This window comes from Myotis lucifugus, unplaced genomic scaffold, assembly GCF_000147115.1.
Source record: "Myotis lucifugus unplaced genomic scaffold, Myoluc2.0 scaffold_85, whole genome shotgun sequence".
NCBI classification, from domain to species: Eukaryota; Metazoa; Chordata; class Mammalia; order Chiroptera; family Vespertilionidae; genus Myotis; species Myotis lucifugus.
In genome coordinates this window covers 1821913-1845113 of record NW_005871133.1, presented here as the reverse complement: position 1 = coordinate 1845113, position 23201 = coordinate 1821913, and the positions used below count along the sequence as shown (strand labels likewise).

Genomic DNA, 23201 nt, shown 5'->3' with positions numbered 1-23201 from the left:
GACACTACTCAATTGGAAAATGGGACATTTTGTGGTTAGTCCCAAAGAAATGACAGCTTTAAAGTTCTAAGAAATTAGCAGGCTTTTCATGTTGATAGGAACTGAGGTAAAAAATATAGTTTCCAGAAACAGATGAAATCTCATCAATTTCTTCATATTGTCTTCATACTGAATAGTACTAAAGCCATAAAGACCACCTAGGATAGTTTAAAATCCAGAAAAAAAATCTCAGAGTCAAACTGGAAATGTTTTCCACTCAGGTCAGGGACTAAGATAAGATAGGAATAGGAAAGCTATAAAGCAGAAGACTACAACTGAATCCCAAAAAGGCTGATGACCTAGTACATATTAATGGGGTCTAGGAGAACATAAGGACCATGCCAATGCTAGAAATATCAATAAATTTAACTGGGCTTAAGGTTCAAGATTTTTATGTTAGCATTAAAACCAATTTAAACTTGTTAACTATTCTTTAGAAGTTCACTCACCTGTATTAAGTCCTATTCACATTTTTGTTCTTTAATTAGTAAAAACTGTTTTCACTGAAATTCTCTTTTCTTAGGAGTTGCTTCTAGAATTATGTCAATCAATGTTGCCAGACTAAATTAAAAACACTTGCACTAAAGTTCAGTTTTACAAGTATCACCAACCATTGCTGAAAAACTACAAATGTCTATTTGTCCTTAATCACATAGATGTAGAATACAATATTATATGCATATACATTTTATGTAATCCTCATACAATCCTCAAAAACTTTTACCAATAAAAATAAAAACAAAAGACATCAGAACCTGAGACATAAGGTAATTCAGCTTCAGATCAATTCTTTACAGATGAAGAAAATGATGTCATATATAAAAATGGTACTTGGATCAAGAATTCATATCTTCAGTTTCTTAGGGAGTGCTTATTCTGCCATGCTAAGGGAATAATAAAAGACAAACATTTTTGCAGGTTCTAGGGCTTGATTGTGATCGGTTTATCTGTTTTGGAAAAGCTGTCCTGAGATGTCTTTTCATCCAATACAGCAGCATGTAATGGACACTAACAAATATTTAGAAAAGCTTACACATTCTAGTAATATTACCGTGAATCTGTAGGAGAAATTTCCTCTAGTTAACTATGCTTGTGCATGTTTCCATACATAATGCATATCTTAATTATTTTATATACTTTTTATAATATTATTAGCTACTTTTATAATATTGTTGCAGTTTACTTCTGCTATTTTAAGCAATTGTCTTATGCTTTAAATATTTTCTCACAGTATTTTATTTTAACTTCAATATTACAATGGTATGCTAGGTAGCATATTGAGAAAAGTTCAGCAAAAGAAACCAAAACTGCAATTTCTGTGAATACAGAGGTGATGTATTTTTTTTGAGCAATGTTGTAAAGCACCTTTTCCAGTATTGCACTAGCCTGAGGAGCAAAGTAGTACAGCAAAATTTGATAACTATGATTTACACAGACAATTTTCAGATAAATTCCATATCTGCTTTCATGACCAATTTAACTGGGAAGGTTTCCAGATAGCATTTTTAGGCTGAAAAGCTGCCCAAAGTTCTCTCATCCCTCAAGTTCAAATATGTTTCCATTGAAAAAGTCTAATGAATAAGCAGAATAGCGTAAGTTACCAGACAGACATTCAGAAGAGTTTTTAAAACTTAATTATTAAGTATAGGTAACTTGACAAAGATATGAATTAAACCATATACAGCTTAAACAAATGAATATTTAAGAAAAAAATAGGAAATACCAAGTAATACAAACCCTTAGATGAGATTCGTATAAATTTATGAGTACGTTTATCAATTTAAAGGACATTAAAAATGATGCTCCTCTGTCCAATAAGTCTTAAGATCACAAAGAGAGCAACAAGTAACTATAGCATTAGTCTTAAAATACTGATCATGATAAAATGAGTTCACTGTCTTGACTCAGTTCTTTGAAAATTCTGAATGGAATTCTGACAAAGGGTCTTTTCTTTGATATTAAGTATGATGTCATAAAAAATAACTGTTGGTAACATCAACTCAAGGATTCTCATATGGACATTCTCATTCATATTTCAGTTTCATATAAAAATCCTTAATTTTAACGGTTAGAATATTTAGTTGTAGATTAAAAAAAACCTTTCTTCCCATATGGTACATCTTGAAAAGCACTTTACAAATACCTATTATTCAGTAACAGTTAATTTTCTACATACTTTAAGAAATGTCTCACTCTGATGCAGCAATTAGGTTGTATGTTACTTAAACAAAAAGCCACCTAAGTTCTTCAATATTCTGTGCAATTTCAGAGGGAATTTTAAAAATCCAATCCGATGCAGCTAAAACAGTTCTGTCAAATATGTACCTCTTCAGTGATAATGAAGATAAGACAGCCAACAAAGAAAGGACAGGATATAAAGAGAACAGAGACACCCTAGAGCAGCGGTTCTCAACCTGTGGGTCGTGACCCCTTTGGGGGTCAAACGACCCTTTCACAGGGGTCGCCTAAGACCATTGGAAAATACATATATAATTACATATTGTTTTAGTGATTAATCACTATGCTTTAATTATGTTCAATTTGTAACAATGAAAATACATCCTGCATATCAGATATTTACATTATGATTCATAACAGTAGCAAAATTAGTTATGAAGTAGCAACGAAAATAATTTTATGGTTGGGGGTCACCACAACATGAGGAACTGTATTAAAGGGTCTCGGCATTAGGAAGGTTGAGAACCACTGCTCTAGAGCTCTAGATATTGGTGAAAATTGTTTTAAGTTTCCATCATCTTCTCTAATATTTCGTACAATACTTAAATCTTGATAATTTATGTTAAAAGAGAAGACAGATTATCTAAAGAAAAATCACTTATATTTGGCTTAGGGATACAATTAATCAGATAACTACAAACATACACATTAAGTCCACGAATCTACCCCCTGTACTATCTCGCCTCCCTTTGGCCATCTCCTGGCAGCCTAAAATGAAAAAGAAAGAAGACTAAAATAGGCAACAGAAATTAATCACCAACAGTTGCTCTATCTGAAAATACTACCTTCTCTAACACCTAAGACTTTGGGAAGTCATGTGGGAGAATTTTTGGCTATAAGGGAAACAATAAAATTACCCAAGAAGCTGAGGAATCTCCATCTCTTGAGACTTTTCAAAACAATAGAGATAACCATCTACCCTGGATTAGCTTTGCTTAGTTTTACTTATTGCCATCATTTACCCCACAGGAAAACAGACAATCTAGAGAACTATTCTAACATTAAGATTCTTCCATTTCGTTGTTTAAATAATACAAGTTCTTTTAAACCTATGCTCAGAAATTTCTACATTTCAACGAACTTCATGACTTTTTTCTGAAAAAGTTTTAAGATTTCTTCTTTTTATCTAAACTTTAGAGTCAAACTGAGCATTGAGAAGAAATTAATATTACTGAATATGAGGAAATTATATCAGTTACCAGCACTATCTAATAGCAGAATCAAAATTAGAACTTTCATTCAGGAAATATTTGCTTAAATAGGGGTAGCCTTTTTTTTTTCTTTTTTAAATTTAAGAACATAAAATTAAATATCTGAACTTTTATTTTTAGTGTACTAGGTAAAAAATGAATTTACTAAAAATAAGCAGAAGCTCATGAAAGATCCTGAACAATAATTACTCATTAACAAATTGGGTTACAAATTACAAACAAATAGAAGTATATAAGCAAAAACAGTTAAGCAAAATCTTACCCCCAAATATGATATGAAAATGGAAAACTGTCATTCACGTGACTACAATTCAATCAGGTATAAAAGCTTCATGATTTTTCTCTGGATGAAACTGAAACCAGTTTGATGAGAGGAAAAAAACCAGCTCCAAATTTGTAGCCAGAATACGTGAGTCCTAGTTATGATTTGACCACTTATTAGATTCATTATATATCACTGGATAACCCATTTCAAGTCTCCAATCCAAGCTTTTTTACTAAACAAGTGGGTCTGACTAGGATAATATTTCTCAAACTTTATTTGGTGATCCATTAAAAAAATATTTTTGATTTTTTAATCCAGTATATAAATACCAATTTGAAATAAAAGGTTTATGAATACTTATGTGCAATATGATATGCTTTAATATTTCCTATTTTATTCTAGTTTTTAAAAAATTACTAGTGGCTAAAATTAAAAGACATATAATAACAATAGCAAGGATGTAGAGAAATGGAACCTTCACACATTGCTGGTGAGAATGTAAAAGAGTGCAGATACTATGGAAGATATGGCAGTTCCTCAGTAAGTTAAACACAGAATTACTCTATGATCCAGCAATTCCACTCCTAAGTATATGTCCAAAAGAATTAAAAACAGGTGTTCAAACAAAAGTTTATACACGAGTATTCATAACAGTACTATTCACAAGAACCAAAAGGTGGAAACAACCCAAATGTTCCATCAATAGTTGAATGAACAAACAAAAAGTGGTTTACCCATACAATGGACTATTACCTCGCTATAAAAAGGAATGAAGTACTTGGTTCATGCTACAACTCAGATGAACCTTGAAAACATTATGCTACGTGAAAAAAAGCCAGTCACAAAAGGTCACATACAGTGTGATTCAGTTATATGAAATGTCTCAAATAAAGAAATCTATAGACAGAAGGTAGGTTAGGGTTATAAGGGTTAGGGAGGGGAGAATGTAAAGTAATTGCTAGTGGATATAATTTGCTTTTGGGGGAAATGAAATCACTCTGGAATTATATAGTGATAATAGGTGTACAATTTTGGGAATATACTAAAAACTCATGATGAATTGTACATTTTATTATTTATTTTAAGTATTTTTTAATTTTATTTTTTGTAATCCTCACCTGAGGATATTTTTCCATTGATTTTTAGAGAGAGTAGAAGAGAGAGGGAAAGACAGAGAGAAACATCGATGTGAGAGAAACACATTGATCGGTTGCCTCCTGTGCGCCCCAACCAGAGCCGGGGCCAGGGAGGAGCCTGCAACTGAGGTACATGCGCTTGACTGGAATTGAACCCAGGACCCTTTGATCTGCAGGCTGACACTCTATCCACTGAACCAAACTGGGTAGGACTATTTATTTAATTTTGTTTTATTTTTTAAAATATATTTTTATTGATTTCAGAGAGGAAGGGAGAGAAAGAGAAACATCAATGATGAGAGAGAATCACTGATTGGCTGCCTCCTGCACACCATGCCCCCCACTGGGAATCGAGCCCACAACCTGGGCATGTGCCCTTGACTGGAACTGAACTCAGGACCCTTCAGTCGGCAGGCCAATGTTCAATACACTGAGCCAAATCAGCTAGGGCTGGCAGAATGAAGTTTTTATGTATTGTGTCAATGGCTGAATGGTGTAGCAATTAATCATTTTTCAGTAGAATTATGCAAATTATGCATATTTAACAAACATTACATGACTATATCCATATTCTAGTGAATTTTTTAAAATTTTTATTTTAGGTTAGCTCTAATTATAGCAATCCTAATAAATCAGAAAATTTTCAAATGGTCCTAGCATTTTAAACATTAAACCTAATATCAATAGGTATAATTATTTCACTTCCAGAAAAAACTCCCTCAAAGAATGGTTAATAAAGTGTGGAAATATCTACAGCAGTTGAGCATACACTTAATGGCAAGAATAATTAACTTCTCAGAAGTAGGCTGATTTCAAGGTTTATTGGCACTGGAATTTTGTTTGTTGGCTTTAAATAAACTTTATTTTAAAAGCCATTCTCTCTCTCTTTTAAAAAAAATATATTTTATTGATTTTTTACGGAGAGGAAGAGAGAGGGATAGAGAGTTAGAAACATCGATGAGAGAGAAGCATTGATCAGCTGCCTCCTGCACACCCCCTACTGGGGATGTGCCTGCAACCAAGGTACATGCCCTTGACCGGAATTGAACCTGGGACCCTTTGGTCCCCAGGTTGACGCTCTATCCAGTGAGCCAAACCGGCTAGGGCTAAAAGCCATTCTCTTAAAAAGTTCATTATAATCCAGCAATATTCCAGAATACACCATGGGCAATCAAAAGTCAAATATTGTCAGAAAGAAACATGAAAGATATTTAATTTTACAATGTCAAATACAGAGAAATATTCTCTTAAAAAAAAAAATCCTCACCGGAGGATATGTTTATTGATTTTATAGAGAGCAAAGGAGAGAGAGAATGAGAAACATTGATCCGTTACCTCCTATATGCACCCCGATCAGGGATTAAACCCACAACCTTTCGATGTATGGGACAACGTTCCAACCAACTGTGCCACCCAGCCAAAGCCAGAAGTACTCTTGACTTAACAATTTGAATATTCAGAGCTATCTGGCAAAAATAATATATGGACACTTAATCAATAGTGAAACATGCTATTATTATTATAAAATATTTTATTCATAATTTTCTTGCCCTTGGTGTGTCTTTTTAAAATGTTTCTTCACATTAATAGCATGTTCTCTTGGTATAAATTAGAAAGCCCCTAATCACCAATTTCAGGAGTCACTTTATTAGCCACAAAACAAACAGCTTATGGGTCTGTGTGGGTGGTTGAGTGTGCCTTTCCCAAGCTTTTTTCAAAGATGCAACAATCATATAGTCTACAGTTTCTGAGTTTATTCTCTTTAAATATTATGTCTACTTGTCCACAACTGTGGTCCAAAATTACTTATTTGTGACTACAAAAACCGAAACAGTGAAATCTACAATCTAGACATGTGAAAATGATCCTACTCTAGCTCATCCCACTCTAACCTACATTCTATTTTTTTCTCAGGATTTCTCTCACAAGGTACTTTGCTTATAAAAGAGAGTTAGACAATGATGTTTTATTTATGGCAAAGCAAGTTTTAATAACTCATGCCAATTTTAAGGAAAGCCTCCCTAATATGTCAAATTTTTTATAATTTATAATATGAATTATTTATTTGGAATTAGTTCAAAATTTCTCAAATATATCAAAATTTTTTATACTTGATAATACTAATATTAATTACTCATTTGAAGTTAAGTTCCCACATCACTAATTTTCAATAAGGTTCTGAGTACTTTTAAACAAGAAAATTCAGTTCATTCTTTCTGAGTATTTTCTATCAATTCCATTCCTGAACTTAAAAAAAAACATACCACGTTGGTGATTTGTACAGTTATTTAACAAATTTAACATAGAGTTTACTCTGTAACAGATACTATCCTAAGTGTGTTAGCAAATTATTCCCACTCAGTCTGAAAATTCAAGGCAAACTTACACTCATTAGGATGGCTATGATAAGTGAATTATTGGTGGGAATGTAAACTGGTGCATCTGCTTTGTAAAACAATAAAGTGATTCCTCTATCCCTGCACTTTTATTACTACACAGTACCAAATTTATAAAAACTTTCATTAAAAAACACCACCCAGACAATTAAAGTACCTAACCTTTCCAATCACATTTCCAGTTCTTAAAAGAATTATTTTCTCTACTTACAGATAAATGACGATGTATCATCTAGAAACTGAAGGCTCCCTCTGAAAGAAATAAATCAGCTGCCCCATCCGGGCCTCATTTAAAACAAGGTTGCTGTTTCTGGCTGTGAAAAAGGCTGAGAAGTTGTCTCCTGGCATGTGTGTATTAATCAAAATACTGGCAGGGAGACACATACAACTTTAAGGGAGTACTTCTGTTGTTATATGATGTGTTAGCAAATTATGAACAGGAAAAAAAATGTTTGGTACAAAGCTATTAAACTTCATTTTAAAAAGAAAACTTAAAACTGAATCTATCCAAACACTGAAGCTTTGATTGACAATAACAACTTGATAACTTATGCTAACTTTTCATGTTTCCTACATTAACACATTTGTGTTGAGTGTATTAACATTAAATCTATCACTTATTTCTCAACACATTAAATATTCTCCTATTCAAAAAACGAATTACAGATACCTGGTGCTACATTTCAAATTACTTTAAACTAAAGTATATAAAATATCCTTAAAGTACAAAAACTGCACAAAGGTATTTTTATAAACTAATGCAGATTGCAAGTGGAAGTAAATATACCTGTCTTTTTTTAAAATGTATTTTTTATTGGTTTAGAAAGGAAGGAAAAGGGGAGACAGACATAAAAACATTAATGACGAGAATCACTCATTGGCTGCCTCCTGCACACCCCCTACTAGGGATCGAGCCCACAAACCCAGGCATGTGAATCTGACCGGGAATTGAACCTTGAACTTCTGGCTCATAGGTTGACACTATGGCACACTGGCTGGGCTAGCTGTCCTTTAATTTACACTTGTAGATAAATTAGCAATGCAACATACAAACAGAAAGAAGAAAAGGCAAAAAATTTAAGAGAAATGGTCTCCAGTTCTCTATGCTTGGGCAAATCTATATATATAAAATCCTAATATGCAAATAGACCAAATGGCTGAGCAACCAAACAACCGGTCGCTATGATGTGCGCTGGCCACGAGTGTGCATGTGCAGAACATGGCAGGCATTGGCAGCAGGCAGCAGAGCACGGAACATGATGGGCATCAGCTGCAGTGGGATGGTGGAGCAGGTGAGTGGGGGCACCAGAGCAATGTGGGGCACCAGTCGCTGTCATTGGGGCAAACCTCTGGTGGTTACTGAAAATTCTTTGCTCTCATGCACCACGGTCCTGCCCGGCGCTCGCACCTGCTGCCAGTGCCGGCCCTGCTCGCACCCAGAGCTGGCACCAGAGCCGCTGCTCGCACCCGCTGCCTGTGCCCGCTGCCTGTCCTGATCATTCAGTGCCGTCAGTGGGTGCAAATGGCGGCTGCCAGCCCTGATCACCCCTGCGGGCTTCTCCACCTCCCCCTGCTCCTGAGGGGCAATCAGGGCAGCAGCCTCCGCTTGCACCCACTGACAGTGCCAGCCCCAATCGCTCTGTGCTGGCAGTGGATGTGAGCGGGCCTGGAGCTGTCAGCCCGTGGGGGCAGCGGCAGCGGGAGTGGGGCTGCCAGCAGATAGGGAATGGGGGGACCGTGGCGGGAGGGGTCAGGTGGGGGTGCGGAGGATGGGCCGAGACCCACCCTTGTGCCCACCACAGCCTTACGGCCCACAGTTCCTTTCAAGGTGCATGAATTTGTGCACTGGGCCCCTAGTAAATAAATAAATAAATTCCCTATGTGAATCTGGCTTAAGCTATATTTGTTTCTTTACTGAGATTACATGAATATTATTAGATGGGACATTTATGCCTGATCTAAGTAAAGCAATTTAAACAGAAAAACAAAAGAATCTTCCAGGCTTAGGTTGGATATACTAAAATGTAAACTTTTTCAAAGTCATAGAGAATATAGACAAAATATTTTAATTTTTTTTTAAAAAGGGTGGTGGGAGGTGAGAGCCGGTAAAAGGCAATTGGGAATGAAACTCTAACAAAACTCTCAGAAAAAAAGAGCATAAAAATCTGTAATCTTTCTGCTTTCACTATAACATCTCAAGGCATTTAGCAGATTTCACTATCACTGAACATGCCAGTGATTTCTTCAAAAACTAGAAAAGCATGCACATTACTTCCTGTCAAGAAATGTAGATCCTTAATGAATTTACAGCAAAGAAATGAAGCAAACAATGTGATGTAATAGAAACTGCTTGCGATTTAGAATATAGAGACTTGGTGAGGAGTAAATCTAGTACACAAGGTATCTTTGCCCAAACTAGAGGAAGGTATTCCACTCTTGGTAGCCAGATCTCTGGTTCAGTGAGTGAAGAACAGGTATGGTGTCAGTCTTCACTCAAACCCTTTGCTCTGGCAATATTCCAACTACATATCCAGATCAGGAAAATTCAAATTTGGCTCTATCCCTTATTAGCTTGGGGTCTTAAACAGGTGATTTAACAGGGGTTCAATTTCTTTATCTCTAAAATGGGAATTACAGAGCCCTGTTAACAGGATTATTATGGATATTACATAGAATGGTGTTTGCTGTAGCATCTAAGAGAACACAAATTAACGTATACTCCTAACACTAATTTGGTGATCATTCGTGTGTGTGCATGAGCGAGCAGAAAGAAAAGGCAGTAAAAGTTCAATAATCAAATATTCTAAGTTTGGAAATTTACATTTGACATAAATCTCTACTGTAGATTCATAATGCCCATTAGCATTCTAAAGACTCTAAGAAGTCCTGTAATAAGAAGTTGTTTAACTTATTTAACTGTTCTCAAATTTATTTGATTACAGAACAGTTTTTGGTTTTTATCTACTAAAATCTCACAGCACTGGTTTTTTGTTGTGTTCCCCCCCACACCACAGAATGGAATTGGGAATAGATAGTATAGGGAATTTTGAGCCATTTTTTATATATATGATATTAATTAAAATCAAATAGATTTTAAGCTACAGATATTAATTTTATTACTATTTTATAAACCTTAACGAAATCAGAAATTCAAAATCTGAAAATTGCTTTTGAGTAATTTTGATATAAAAGTCAAAAGGTGAATTTTTAAGGCATTTTTAACTGTTAGGCCACATGTAAAATTTTTTAATTTAAAGATTTTATCTAAAAACCATGTTGTAGAAACTGGAATATTTAAGCCATATGCTTTAACTCTACTTGGCTAATAGTAAACAATAATGGTTATATGACCTTACCAAGAAAAGAAGTGTCTTGGATTGTTTCAAAATGCTATTATTTACATCCTCTTATACCCTTCTTCCTTTCTATACACATTTATGTTAAGGTAAGAGAAACAAATGCAAAACATCTATTATTCTGTTTTTACTTACCTAATATTTTCACAGCATAATGAGGACTTTCTAAGACAATTCCTTCCTCTGTATCAAATATAGGGTTATCTATTCCAGTCTTTGGAGGCATTTGGGCTAGTTTCTTAAGTCTCATGGAAGAATTAAGGTCAAGTTCTTGTTTTTTCCCTTCTTCCTCTCGCCTACGCCTCATGTCCTCCTGTTGTTGCCGAATACGCTCCAACTGTGCACTTCGACGTACAGGCATCATCCTGGTGCCCAAATCTCCAGGGCAGTCAACAGCCATCTCTCGGTGCTTCTGATGTTCCTCTGGTGATGCAAGATCAACATTTTTTACTTCGCCGTCTGATTCCTCAGTAACATGCCCATTCATATGGGATGTTGTCATGGTTATCTATAAAAACCTGTACCACTTTTTATAAATCAATTTTTTCCTATAAAGCCAATCTCTTGATTCTGTAGTATAAAATCCATGTTACTTCAAAAAAACACACCACAAAAGACTTCTCACATCACATAATAATGCTATGAAAATGTATCCATGAAGGAAATCTAAGAGGAAAGATGAAGGGAAAAAAGTATAAGAATTACAATATAAAAGACTTTAAATAGACCACTTCTAATCCCTTGCAATATAGAAAATACCCCACAAGTCCATATTAAATACTTTCCTTTCATTTTGTAGATGCTGCTGAGAAAGTCAAGGTGTTCCCCCTGCCACCCCAAAAAAGGTTCCTTCCCAAGAATTTGAAGCATACTGTTTATTTTACAGCTGAGAAAAATGATGTATTGGAAGGTTTAACAAAATGAGAAAGTAAGAAAATTTTGGGTACTAGTTTAGTAGAGAATAAGTTGCTTAAGGTATAAGGATGTTTTAATCATCTTTGTAAAGTTGTCTCAACACAATACTTTACACTCAATTAACATACACGAGATTTAAAAAACTTCCTAGTTAACTGCTAAAGAAACTGGAATATAGCATGTCATATTGGTGGCCCACTTGAGGTAAAGGTAGTATTCTGGGGGGCAATTCACTTTTAGGAGTTTATAAAATGAAGATACCCAATGAAAAAGAAACTTTAATGAGCAGCTAAGGCATCTATAGAATAAAACCACAATGAGTGAGAAAAAGACTAGTGGGTATCAGTGTTTATAACTGGTCACATTAACACAAGAATTAGGGTTCTTTATGAAAATTCATTCAGAGAAAATGGTACCTGCTACCATTCAAAAAAAAAATTTAAAGCCATACTATACAGAAAATAAGAACATGCTGGACTCAGAGGCCAAAAAACTGAATTTTAATTCTGGCTCTGACACTTCCTCTAGCTATATTATCTAAGACTACTCAGTTTCTCCAGAACCTCAGAGTCCTTTGGAATATTTATTCACAGGATTGTTCTGTGTTTTAAATGAGATACTATAGCAAGTTTTAAAACTAAAAAAGATATACTTATATTAATTTTTAGTATTAATTTGATTCTTATATTTTAAAACTCCTTCAACATATTTTAGATAAGAAAAATATTTTACTGGATGACAGTGGCTTTTTATCAAGCCATTTCTTGGGCATAAAAAGGCAGATTGTTTATATATGTGAAAACCCACACATTAAATTAATTAGTCTTCTTTTGCTCAAGACTTTAAAAATATTTACAATAATAAACCTACTACCTCCTGGAGTTGAGCATCATTTCAGTAAATAGGTTTGTAAGAGCACATGCCTACTAAGCAAAAGCTGTTTTCAGACAACATTCCTAATGCCAGTCAATCTTCTCTCAAACATCTTGTCACAGGCTGCTTAACATAAACCCACCTAAACACCCAGGAAAAACCACTAGACCAACAATCAGGAAAATAGAGGCAAACCACATGAGCCACTAGAATTACATTTCACAAGAATTTCGAGAGACTTTTCTGTCTTCTATCCAAATCTTAGCTTCTTTCTTTATATATAGTCATGTGGTCTACACATAAATACCTTATTTATCATTAGATTGCCTTCTTTTTCATTAAAATAACAGCTGTAAGAATTACAATAGGCAATTCTTAAGTTATATTGTAATTTATGCAAATGCAAGTTCAGCTTATTTGATGTTTTCATTACAAGTAAGCAGAAATTTGTGTAGGAGTTGCTGTAGTACCATGCTTAATTTTAAAAACCGAGGTGTGTACGTATCTCCAGAAAATTAAAACTCTTTCTTGATTTACAATATTTACTGAACATTAAAAATCAAATTTAATAATAATGTATTTTTTACTTTATATGCTAGTCTATAAAAATTATGATCTGAAATTAAAACTGTCAGCTTAAAAACTGTAAGCTATGTCCATATTCACTATACTAGATCATGTAAGAAAAGTCTGGGCCAGGTGATCTGGGTAAGAGTTCTCATGCTTGCACTATTATTATGCTTATCTACCTGGATCTAGCCTTTGACTCTCAGAAAAATTTCTGCAACCTGTTATTAATCCACTTAAAATTCCGTTTTGGTTATCTCTCTTGGAGTGTTCATAGTCTACTGGGATAGACAGCAAAGAAAATGAATGATTATTCTTCCCCAATTGGTTTCTCCCCATTAGATTTTACAGGAATTAAAGCAGGGGATGGCATGATCACATTCACTTTTAGAGAAATATCACTCTGGTAGGAGTGCAGAGCATTGATTATGGAGGGGGGAGGCGGGGGGAGCAATGAGACCAGTTTGAAGGCAATAAGAATGTGGTACTGAACTTAGACAGTGAAATGAAGAAAAGTTATATTAAAGAAATACTTAAGTTATAGAAGTACTAGAACTTGATGTCTATTTCATATAGTAGGGCAAGAAGAAAAAGGAAGTAACAATAACTATAACATTTACTAAGCACTTATGTGCCACATAATATTGCAAGCACTATACCACTATACAGTATTCATTCATTCATTTTTATTACAATTGTAAAACTAAGTCCAAATATGCCTGTTTTGAAGATGGGGAATGAGGATTAAAGTAGGCCCTGAAGATATAGGATGGAGGAATAAGGAAGAGGCCATTATCAGCCAAAGGTAAGAAGATAAAAGGTCTGGGGAAAGTACAAATAAAAATAGCTGAACTAAAGCAGTCAGCTTGTACAACAGGATAGTGACTAGAAAGTTTGACTGGGTTCAACTTATGAAAAGTCTTAAATGTAAGTTCTTAATTTTCAAGGCAATAGAAAAGCCATCAAAGATTTAGAAAAGAGGGGGTGATTTGTACATAATTGAGCATTTACCTCTGGCTAGGTACTAGGTTTATAGAGAGACAAGATCCCTGCCGATTAGTTTACTTAACAAAATGTCCTACAGGGATCTAGAAATTAATGTCTCCAAGATTAAACACATATTTACCTTTAATCTTCTCAAAGTTTCCTTGATCCTTTTCCTCCATTCTCAATTCTAATTAATGCCACTATATCTACCAAGTTACCCAAGACAACAAAATGCTGAAAAGATCAGGCTCCAGAATCAGACTGCCTAGGCCCTAGGATCTAATCCTTATCTACTCTCCTTTTAAGTCTCTGTCTGTCTGCTCATCGAACTAGGAGCCCTTGGAGGTCAGAAACCAGGCTGACTAGTCCCTGCATCTGTGATACTATCCAGCACAGGGCCAAACAGAAGTCTGCAGGATATGAACCCAGACAGTGGGACTCCAGGGCCACTATCCTTGGATCATTAGGTGAATGGCAATGTCATTAACTAAGACTGAGAATAATAAAGAGAGGGCGAATTAGATAGAAGGGGTGAGCAATTAAAGGGTAATATGGACTTAGTTAATATGGATTTAGTTTTGGACACATTAACTGCAAGATGACTGTAGATCATATAGGTAAATTATCTAATCAGCAGGGATCTGTCTTATTCATCTCTATAGCTCTGATATCTAGTAAGATAAATACTTAAGAATATGAGCAAATCACTTTGGTTCAAAACTTCTGATAGCTTTCATATTGCCTACAGAATAGAGTTTGAACTCACAAGGTAAACTCAAACTTTCTAACTGTATCTTTTACTACTTTCTTATACAAGCCTTGTAAGTTGGCTTCCTATTTGTGCCCATCCCATATCTTTTTCTTTCTGCCTAAATACCTTATGAACTAAGAAATACGAACTGTTTCTCCTTTCCTCTTCTACCTTCAAGATCTACCACAAATCCCTATTCCTTTAATAAGTTTTTCTTCAGACCAACTCGGTTAAATAATCTCACCATACAACACTTCAAATATAATGTTCACAAGTTAACTCACAAAGGCCATGAAAGATTCAGCAAGTTCTTCCAGAATCATCAGAAACATTATGCTGTGTCCTAGCTTATATATGTAGTTAATACATATCAATAAACAGTGAAAGAGTCCTAGGCCAAAGGAATTATATTTTCCCTCTCCAAAAAAGAAAGAAGAAAAACATTTTGTTTGACAATTCAGAAGCTGGTAAATGACTGAACTAGAGAATTACCTTCTTATATAAATAAGAGACCATCTTATACAGATAATACAGTTAACAAGTTGCTGGCCCTAAGAGTATTTCTCTCCTGTCAACCCTCTAATTATAAATAAATTGTTTTTTAAAATGTCTCAAAAGCCCACGTTTCAAATCCTCATCAGAGTCCCAGCTCATACTCCTTCGTGGCGGAAAATAAAGAAAAAAAAATTGATCGAAACTTTTCACATAGTTTACAAAAGCAAGAAAATGAATTTTCAGGTTGGCAGGCCAAAGCTGTTTCAATGCTAGCTTCTAACTAGTGGGCAAGGGCTTTGCTTACGTGAATCGGCTATAAGAAAAGTGGGTTAAAAGATGCTAAATAAGCTTCAATAAATACAAATGATTGAAATTGGGGGGCGTGAAACAGAGTGAGGAATATTGTCCTACTGAAAACTTTACACTAAGAAACAGAACCATTTGTGTGAGAGCTAGGAAACATGACAGGTTAGCAGGAACACAATTTCCTATATAATCAGTATTCTAATTTATAGACAGAGGAAAATGTAAAACATGCACTTCATATGCATAAACATGGTTCGTCGACACAAGTGTCCAGAATTCTAGATTTTTTTTCAATTCATCCTTCCCCCCTTTCTCCCACAAGTAATGCCCTTTGACCAGCAGCTGGGAATTCTCATTTTAAGTGATCAGCATTCCTCTGATTCTGAGGAGTTGGACTATTAGTTCCCATAGAAACAACTTTTTCAGCTAACACAAGATTCAGGCCAAGAATAGTGAAAAGAACTTACATTATGCAAATTGGAAAGGCCTTGTCTACTATTCTCTTAATTTCTCTTCTCTGGTTTTTCACAAAACTCCAGCTTTCTTACTCTGAAAAACAGAAAAGAGACAATCAAGTATAAAAGTCTGCAGTGCTTTTTAGAGAGAGAGGGAGGGGAGGGAAAGGTTAATTCAATGTGATATACAATTCTGTTTGCAAATGGCTAGGTTTTGTTAGTAAAAATGCACCCCCTCCCAATCTCCACTTTACATACATTAAAATCAATGTAAATTACCTGAAATAAGTGATGAGAAAGAGGTAAACATAACTGTTTTTAAAAGGTTTTAAAAAGGGGTAAGACCCTTTTGCAGATTATTATTATTATTTAAAAGAATAACATACTTTTTTTTATTGATCTTAGAGAAGCAGAGGGAGGAAAGAAGGAAGAGAGAGAGATAGAGAGAGAAACATCAATGTGAGAGAGAAATACCAATCAACCAGGGAATTGAACCACAACCTGGGTATGTGCCCTGACTGGGAATCAAGCCTGACACCTTTTGGTGTACAGGACGGCGCTCCAACCAACTGAGCCACACCAACTAGGGCTTGCAGATTATTTTTCATGACACCTTTGACCTCTAGGTTAAAGCTCAAACAAAAATGCAGTTTTTGTTTTGTTCTTTGTTTTATTTTCCGGGAACATTTTTACACCTTGGGGGGTAATTTTGGATCCCAGTAAAATAAGTTAAGAGAGGCAGGGTCTGTTCGGAAGTCTCCATGGCAGCTGTGGAACAGCTTTTGCTCTTTTTTCCAGGTGGGGATGAGTCCAATTTGGCGTGGGGGGGGGGGGGGCAGTTGGAGGTGAAATCAGGCCGACAAGGGAGGGCAGTTAGGGGTGATCAGGCAGACAGAGGCAGTTAGGGGCGACCAGGCCGGCAGGGGAGAGCAGTTAGGGCCGAGATCAGGCTGGCAGGGGAGGGCAGTTGGGGGTGAGTTCAGGCTGGCAGGGGAGGGCAGTTGGGGGCAAGTTCAGGCTGGCAGGAGAGGGCAGTTGGGGGTGAGTTCAGGCTGGCAGGGGAGGGCAGTTAGGGGTTATCAGGCAGGCAGAGGCAGTTGGGGGTGAGATCATGCCAGCAGGGGAGAGCAGTTGGGGGCGATCAGGCAGGCAGGCAGAGGCAGTTAGGGGTGATTAGGCAGGCAGGCAGGTGGGCGGTTAGGAGCCAGCGGTCCCAGATTGTGAGAGGGATGTCCCCGATTGGAGAGGGTTCAGGCTGGGATGAGGGACCCCCCCCCCCCCGCCCGCTCCTTGCATGAATTTCATGCACCAGGCCACTAGTATATAATAAAAAGCAAACACACAATAAGATGACTTCAGATAAATGGCTAGAAAGTAAAACAAGGTAATATTGAGATAGGGTGTGTGGCAGAACAGTTGATATTGATAAAAGCTACAGAAACTGTCAAGAAGAAGGAAGACCACCCCCTACTGATTTATGGCTTAAAAGCAGCAGAGACCAGATCAATACAGCATGGCGACTAATTTCAACTAATGATAACCCCTAGCCTCATTATACACTATTGTAATACATTAACGTGCTAAACGACACACCTTACCATGCCATGATGAGAAACAGAAAGTCCACGTAAGTACACAAAATGGCCAATAGAACTCTTCTGAGAAATCTCCACTCCCTTTCCAGAAAGATCCTGAATATTCCTCCCCCTCACTGAATACCCTAACCTCCTATTAAATGAACCTCAATAAAAGAAGCAAATTTTGCTAAAGGGGGAACTGCTTGGCGGAGTAGCCCATTCTCTTTCTCACTACTTCACTAATAAACTCACTTTCACTTTAAACTCTATGTTGGCTTGGGTTTGAATTCTTTCCTGCCCAAAGCCAAGAACCCACAGTGGGTGGAGAATCCTTGAGTCCCAGGACCCCCAGAACACCTGCATCAATATCTCTATATATAAAAGCCTAAGCGACTGGCCGACTGGCCAGTAGCTATGACACACACTGACCACCAGGGGGCAGACGCTCAACGCAGGAGTGGAAACCACAGGCATGGAAACATGGAACAGACTGATGAATCTCAGAGGGAAGGGAGGAGGAGGGAGGGCGGAAAGAGATTAACCAAAGATCTTATATGCATACTAGAGACCCGGTGCATGGATTCATGCACCGGTGGGGTCCCTCAGCCTGGCTTGCAGGGATTGGGCTGAAACCGGCTCTCTGACATCCCCCGAGGAAGTCCCGGATTGGGAGAGGGCACAGGCCAGGCTGAGGGACCCTACCGGTGCACGAATCCGTGCACCGAGCCTCTAGTTACACACACACACACACACACACACACACACGTAGTGATTTTAGAAGGTGCAACATTAGATAAGATGGCCAGGGAAGCCCTATTTCAGGCGGTGATATTTGAGACCTGAACGCCAACAAAGTGAGTGAGCTCTGAGAAAATCCAGAAATAAGTTCCCAGGTTGAGGGACTAGAAAGTACATTTTTATATGGATGTCAACAGGAATCTCAATTTCAATATACAGATGTTTCTCGACTTACAATGGAGTCACATCATGATAAACATACAGTAAATTTGAAAAGATGATAAGTTAAAAATGCACTTAATACTACATTATAGAGTATCAGATATTTACCCTCATGTGGCTCACTGGGACTGCCCAACAACGTGAGGGAGTATAGTATCACATATATTACTGACGGGGGGTGGGGGGGGAATCAAAATTTAAAATTTGAAGTATGGTTTCTTCTAAATGCACATTGCTTTTGCGTCATCATCATAAAGTTGAAAAATCATAACTCGAACCATCCTAAGTCAGTTTGTGATCCCAAACTGACAAACTCTTTACTACTATTAATTACACCACTAGCTCCAAGATCTTTATCTTTTTTAAGCTCTATTATCCAATCAGTTGCCAAGTTAATTCCACCAGGCTTTTAGAACCCACTGAATGGTAATAGAATATGTCACCCCCAAATATGCCACTAAAGAAACTGTTAAGAAAATGGAAAGGTAAAGCTAAAAAAAAGAAAGAAAAGTATGTATGTCTGCTATAACTACTCTTATGACTCAGTAAGTTAAAAATCTATTTTTTAAAATAAGGCACGAGATTTGACTACTTCAATAAAGAAGATAGATAAGTGGCAAAAATAGTCATTTGGAAAGATATTCAACATCATTAATCTTTAAAAAATGCAAATTAAAACCACGAGATAGTGACATAAGGATAAATATAAATCAATGAAGTAGATTAAGAGTCCAGAAATAAACTCTCACATTTATAGACAGAGAAAGACAAATACTGTATGATTTCACTATTATGTGGAATCTTAAAACAACAAGAAGAAAAAAACACCAACAACGAACAAATAAGACAAAATTCATATTCAGCCATGGCCAGTGTGGCTCAACTAGTTGTGTGTTGTCTCATGCACTTCAAGGATGCCAGTTTGATTCAAGGTCAGGCACATGCCTGAGTTTCAGGCTTGATTCCAGGTAAGGGGCATGCAGGAGGCAGCTGATGGATGTTTCTCTCTCTCTACCTCTTTAAAAAACAAACAAACAAACAAACAAACAAACACAAACACTCATATACTAGTACAGATAACACACTGGTGGTTGCCAGAGGGGAGTGGGTGTTGGGGATAGGAAAAATGGGGTAAAGGGGATCAAGAGGTACAAACTTGGGGATAGGAAAAATGGGTAAAGGGGATCAAGAGGTACAAACTTTCAGATACAAAAGAAGTCATGGGGCTATAATGTACAGCATGGTTACTATAATCAATAATATATTGCAAATTTGAAAGTTGGTAAGAAAGTAAATCTTAAAAGTTCTCAGCACACACAAATGTTCTAATTGTATTGGAACAAATGCTAATTAGACTTATTGTGGTGATCATTTTGCAATGTATAAATGTGTAAATCATTACACTGTACACCTGAAACTAATATAATATTGCATGCCAATTATACCTCAATTAAAAAGTAAGAGAAATCACTTAACACCCACTAGGATGACTAAATACAAAAAGACAGATAAGGCTGATGAGGATGTGGAGAAACTGGAACCCTCATACACTGCTGGTGGGAATGTCAAATGGTATAGCTACACTGGAAAATAGTATGATAATTCCTTAAAAGGCTAAACATAGAATAATCATATGCTCCAGAAATTCCGCTTCTAGGTGTACATCTAAGATAAATGAAAACATTAATTACATACAAAAAACATGTACAAAATGTGCATAGCAGCCTAATTCATAATAGCCCCAAAGTGAAAAAAAATCCAAATTCAAATGTTCATTAACTGATTGGTGAATGAATAAAATGTTGTATATCCATAATGAAATATTATTGGGCAATAAAAAGAAATAAAGTACCAAGACATGATACAACATCAATGAACCTTGTAAACAGAAATGAAAGAGGCCAGTCACAAAGGACCTCATACATACTGTATGATTCTGTTTATAACATGTCCAGAATAGGCAAATGTATAGCAACAGATAGTAGATTAGTAGTTGCCTAAAGCTGTGGGTGGAGGAATTATGGTTAGGGAGTGCAGGGTTCTTTTGGGGGAGGGGACTGATGAAAATGTTTAATTGTGGTGAGCGCTGAGTAACTGAATATACTTAAAGCCATTGTACACTTGAAATGGATGAATTGTATGGTATGAATTGTATAAAGCTGTTTTTAAAAAAACAGAATAAAATACCATTACAAACACAATAAAATAGCTAAAATTTAAAAAGACTGACAATTCTAAGCATTGGAGGGGATGTAGAGAAATCAAAATGCTCAAACAATACTGATGAGAGTGTAAAATGGTAGTCAGTTTGGCAGTTTCTTAAAACATGATGTAACCCAGAGATTCCACAAAAGAAAAACAAAAACATAATTTTATTTATAAAAATCACAAAGATTTGTATGGAATAGTCAAAGCAGTATTATTAATAACTTAAAACTGGGCACAATCCAAATGTCCGTCAGTTGGCGAACAGATTAATAACACAGAATACTATCCAATAATAAAAAAGAATGAACTAGTGATGATTTGCAACAACATGGATGGCCTGAAAAACATAATGCCAGACACTATAGTACATATTGCATGATTCCATTCATATGACATTTCTAGGAAAGGCAAAACTAGCAATGTCAGAGAAAGCAGTTTGGTGGTTTCCTGGAGCTGGGAGTCGGAGCAGAAACTGGCTATAAAAGCATGAGGGACTTTTTTATAGGTGATGGTAGTATAATAAAAAATAGATTTCAGTGATATCTGCCTAATGATATAAAATTACTAAAACAAACTGTACCCATAAAACATGTGAATTTCACAAAATATAAATATCTCAATAAAGTTGTTTTTAAAATTCATCAAATTGAACACTTAAAATTAGTGAATTTTAATGTAAGTATACTTACTGAGTTTATTTTAAACTAGAGGCCCGATGCACGAAATTCGTGCAAGAGTAGGCCTTCCTTCCCCCAGCTGCCGGCACCAGCTTCCCTCTGGCACCTGGGACCTGGGCTTCCCTTGCAACCCTGGCTTCGTCTGGAAGGTCGTCCAGTCTAATTAGCATATTATGCTTTTATTATTATAGATATACACTTAAAATTGCATCTTATTACATGTAAATCATATCTCAACAAAACCAATTTTTACGCCGAAACCGGTTTGGCTCAGTGGATAGAGCGTCGGCCTGCGGACTGAAAGGTCCCGGGTTCGATTCCGGTCAAGGGCATGTACGTTGGTTGCGGGCACATCCCCAGTAGGAGATGTGCAGGAGGCAGCTGGTCGATGTTTCTCTCTCATCGATGTTCCTAACTCTCTATCCCTCTCCCTTCCTCTCTGTAAAAAATCAATAAAATATATTTTAAAAAAAAACAAAAAAAACCCCAATTTTTAAAAAAATTCCCAAAACAAATCATATACTGACATCACATAAGATCACCCTATTTACTCAATAAATGCTTAACTCAATGCATAAATTTCAGATTCCAACAATGAATGGCATACACAACATCTTCACAGAGAACAAACTTAGCTATACCTAAAAGTAAATACAAGTCAAAACTAAAATATATTTGGGCTAGTTGGGCAAAGTATTACTTAGTAGCTCAGAAATTATTACTGACAACAATATAAACAAAGATATGTAGGCCCAGTGCAGATTTGATTGAAAAAATAATTTTTTTCAATTACTCTTTACATTAGAGAACTAAAAATAATTTTAAAATAAAAAGATCATTATATATTTGAAGTAAATTAAACTTATTTAACTCAATAAGTGCAATGTAAAAACATTTTTTATATCTTCATTAACTTTAAAATTGACTATACTTAAAATGTACCATGCCAGATAAATTTGTAAAGAATGGAAGCAAAATTTCCTTAATTGACAAAAACTTTAAAAAAAAATCAAATCAAATATGTAAAGATCTCAAAGGGAAATAGGGGTAACAAACATTTTAACTTACGCGACGCCATATAAATTATCTGCCCTCACAGACAGCAAAAAAAAATATAATTCCTGATGCTCAATTCAATTGGATAGCTGAGAAAACACACCTTTCTCAGATGTAAACTTTCAGAGACTAAGGAGCTTCGAACATTCCTGGTAAAAATTGTATATATATATAAAACATACTTGCAATGGAAAGGTTTAGTTCACAAGTTCCTATTCTCACCCCATGATTCTAGGCCATAAAACTACCTTGAAACAACAACAAAAACAAACAAAAAGGCAACATGGAAAAAACAGCTGGAAAAATACTGCTGTGTTTATAATTTATTAAACAGCTATATCCTAAAATACTAATTTAACCAAAGTTTAGCACAGGGTTAATTTACAAAATCACCTTGACGCTTCTTAAACATTTGGATTCATTGGTTACCAAACAAGGGTGACTTTTCCTTCCATCCGACTCCATCAGAAGAATTTTGACAACATCTGGACATATTTTTAAAAAATATATTTTATTGATTTTTTTACAGAGAGGAAGGGAGAGGGATAGAGAGTTAGAAACATCTATGAGAGAGAAACATCGATCAGCTGCTTCATGCACACACCCCCTACTGGGGATGTGCGCGCAACCAAGGTACATGCCCTTGACCAGAATTGAACCTGGGACTCTTCAGTCTGCAGGCGACGCTTTATCCACTGAGCCAAACTGTTAGGGCTGGACATATTTTTTATTG

General features: G+C 36.0%; 1 protein-coding gene across 8 annotated transcripts in view; it reads right to left on the bottom strand.

Annotated features, from left to right (window-relative positions):
* Positions 1 to 16084, bottom strand: part of MPP5 (membrane palmitoylated protein 5) — a 55676-nt gene extending 39592 nt beyond the window's left edge. For all 8 annotated transcript variants that reach the window (XM_006090992.3, XM_023755824.1, XM_023755822.1 and 5 more), the window contains exons 1-2: positions 16003 to 16084; positions 10777 to 11307 (exon numbers count right to left, since the gene is read on the bottom strand). In XM_006090992.3, coding sequence (XP_006091054.1) covers positions 10777 to 11143 — 367 coding nt within the window. In that variant the 5' untranslated portion in view covers positions 11144 to 11307; positions 16003 to 16084. The remainder of the gene's footprint in view (positions 1 to 10776; positions 11308 to 16002) is intronic.
* Positions 16085 to 23201: the final 7117 nt, after the last annotated feature.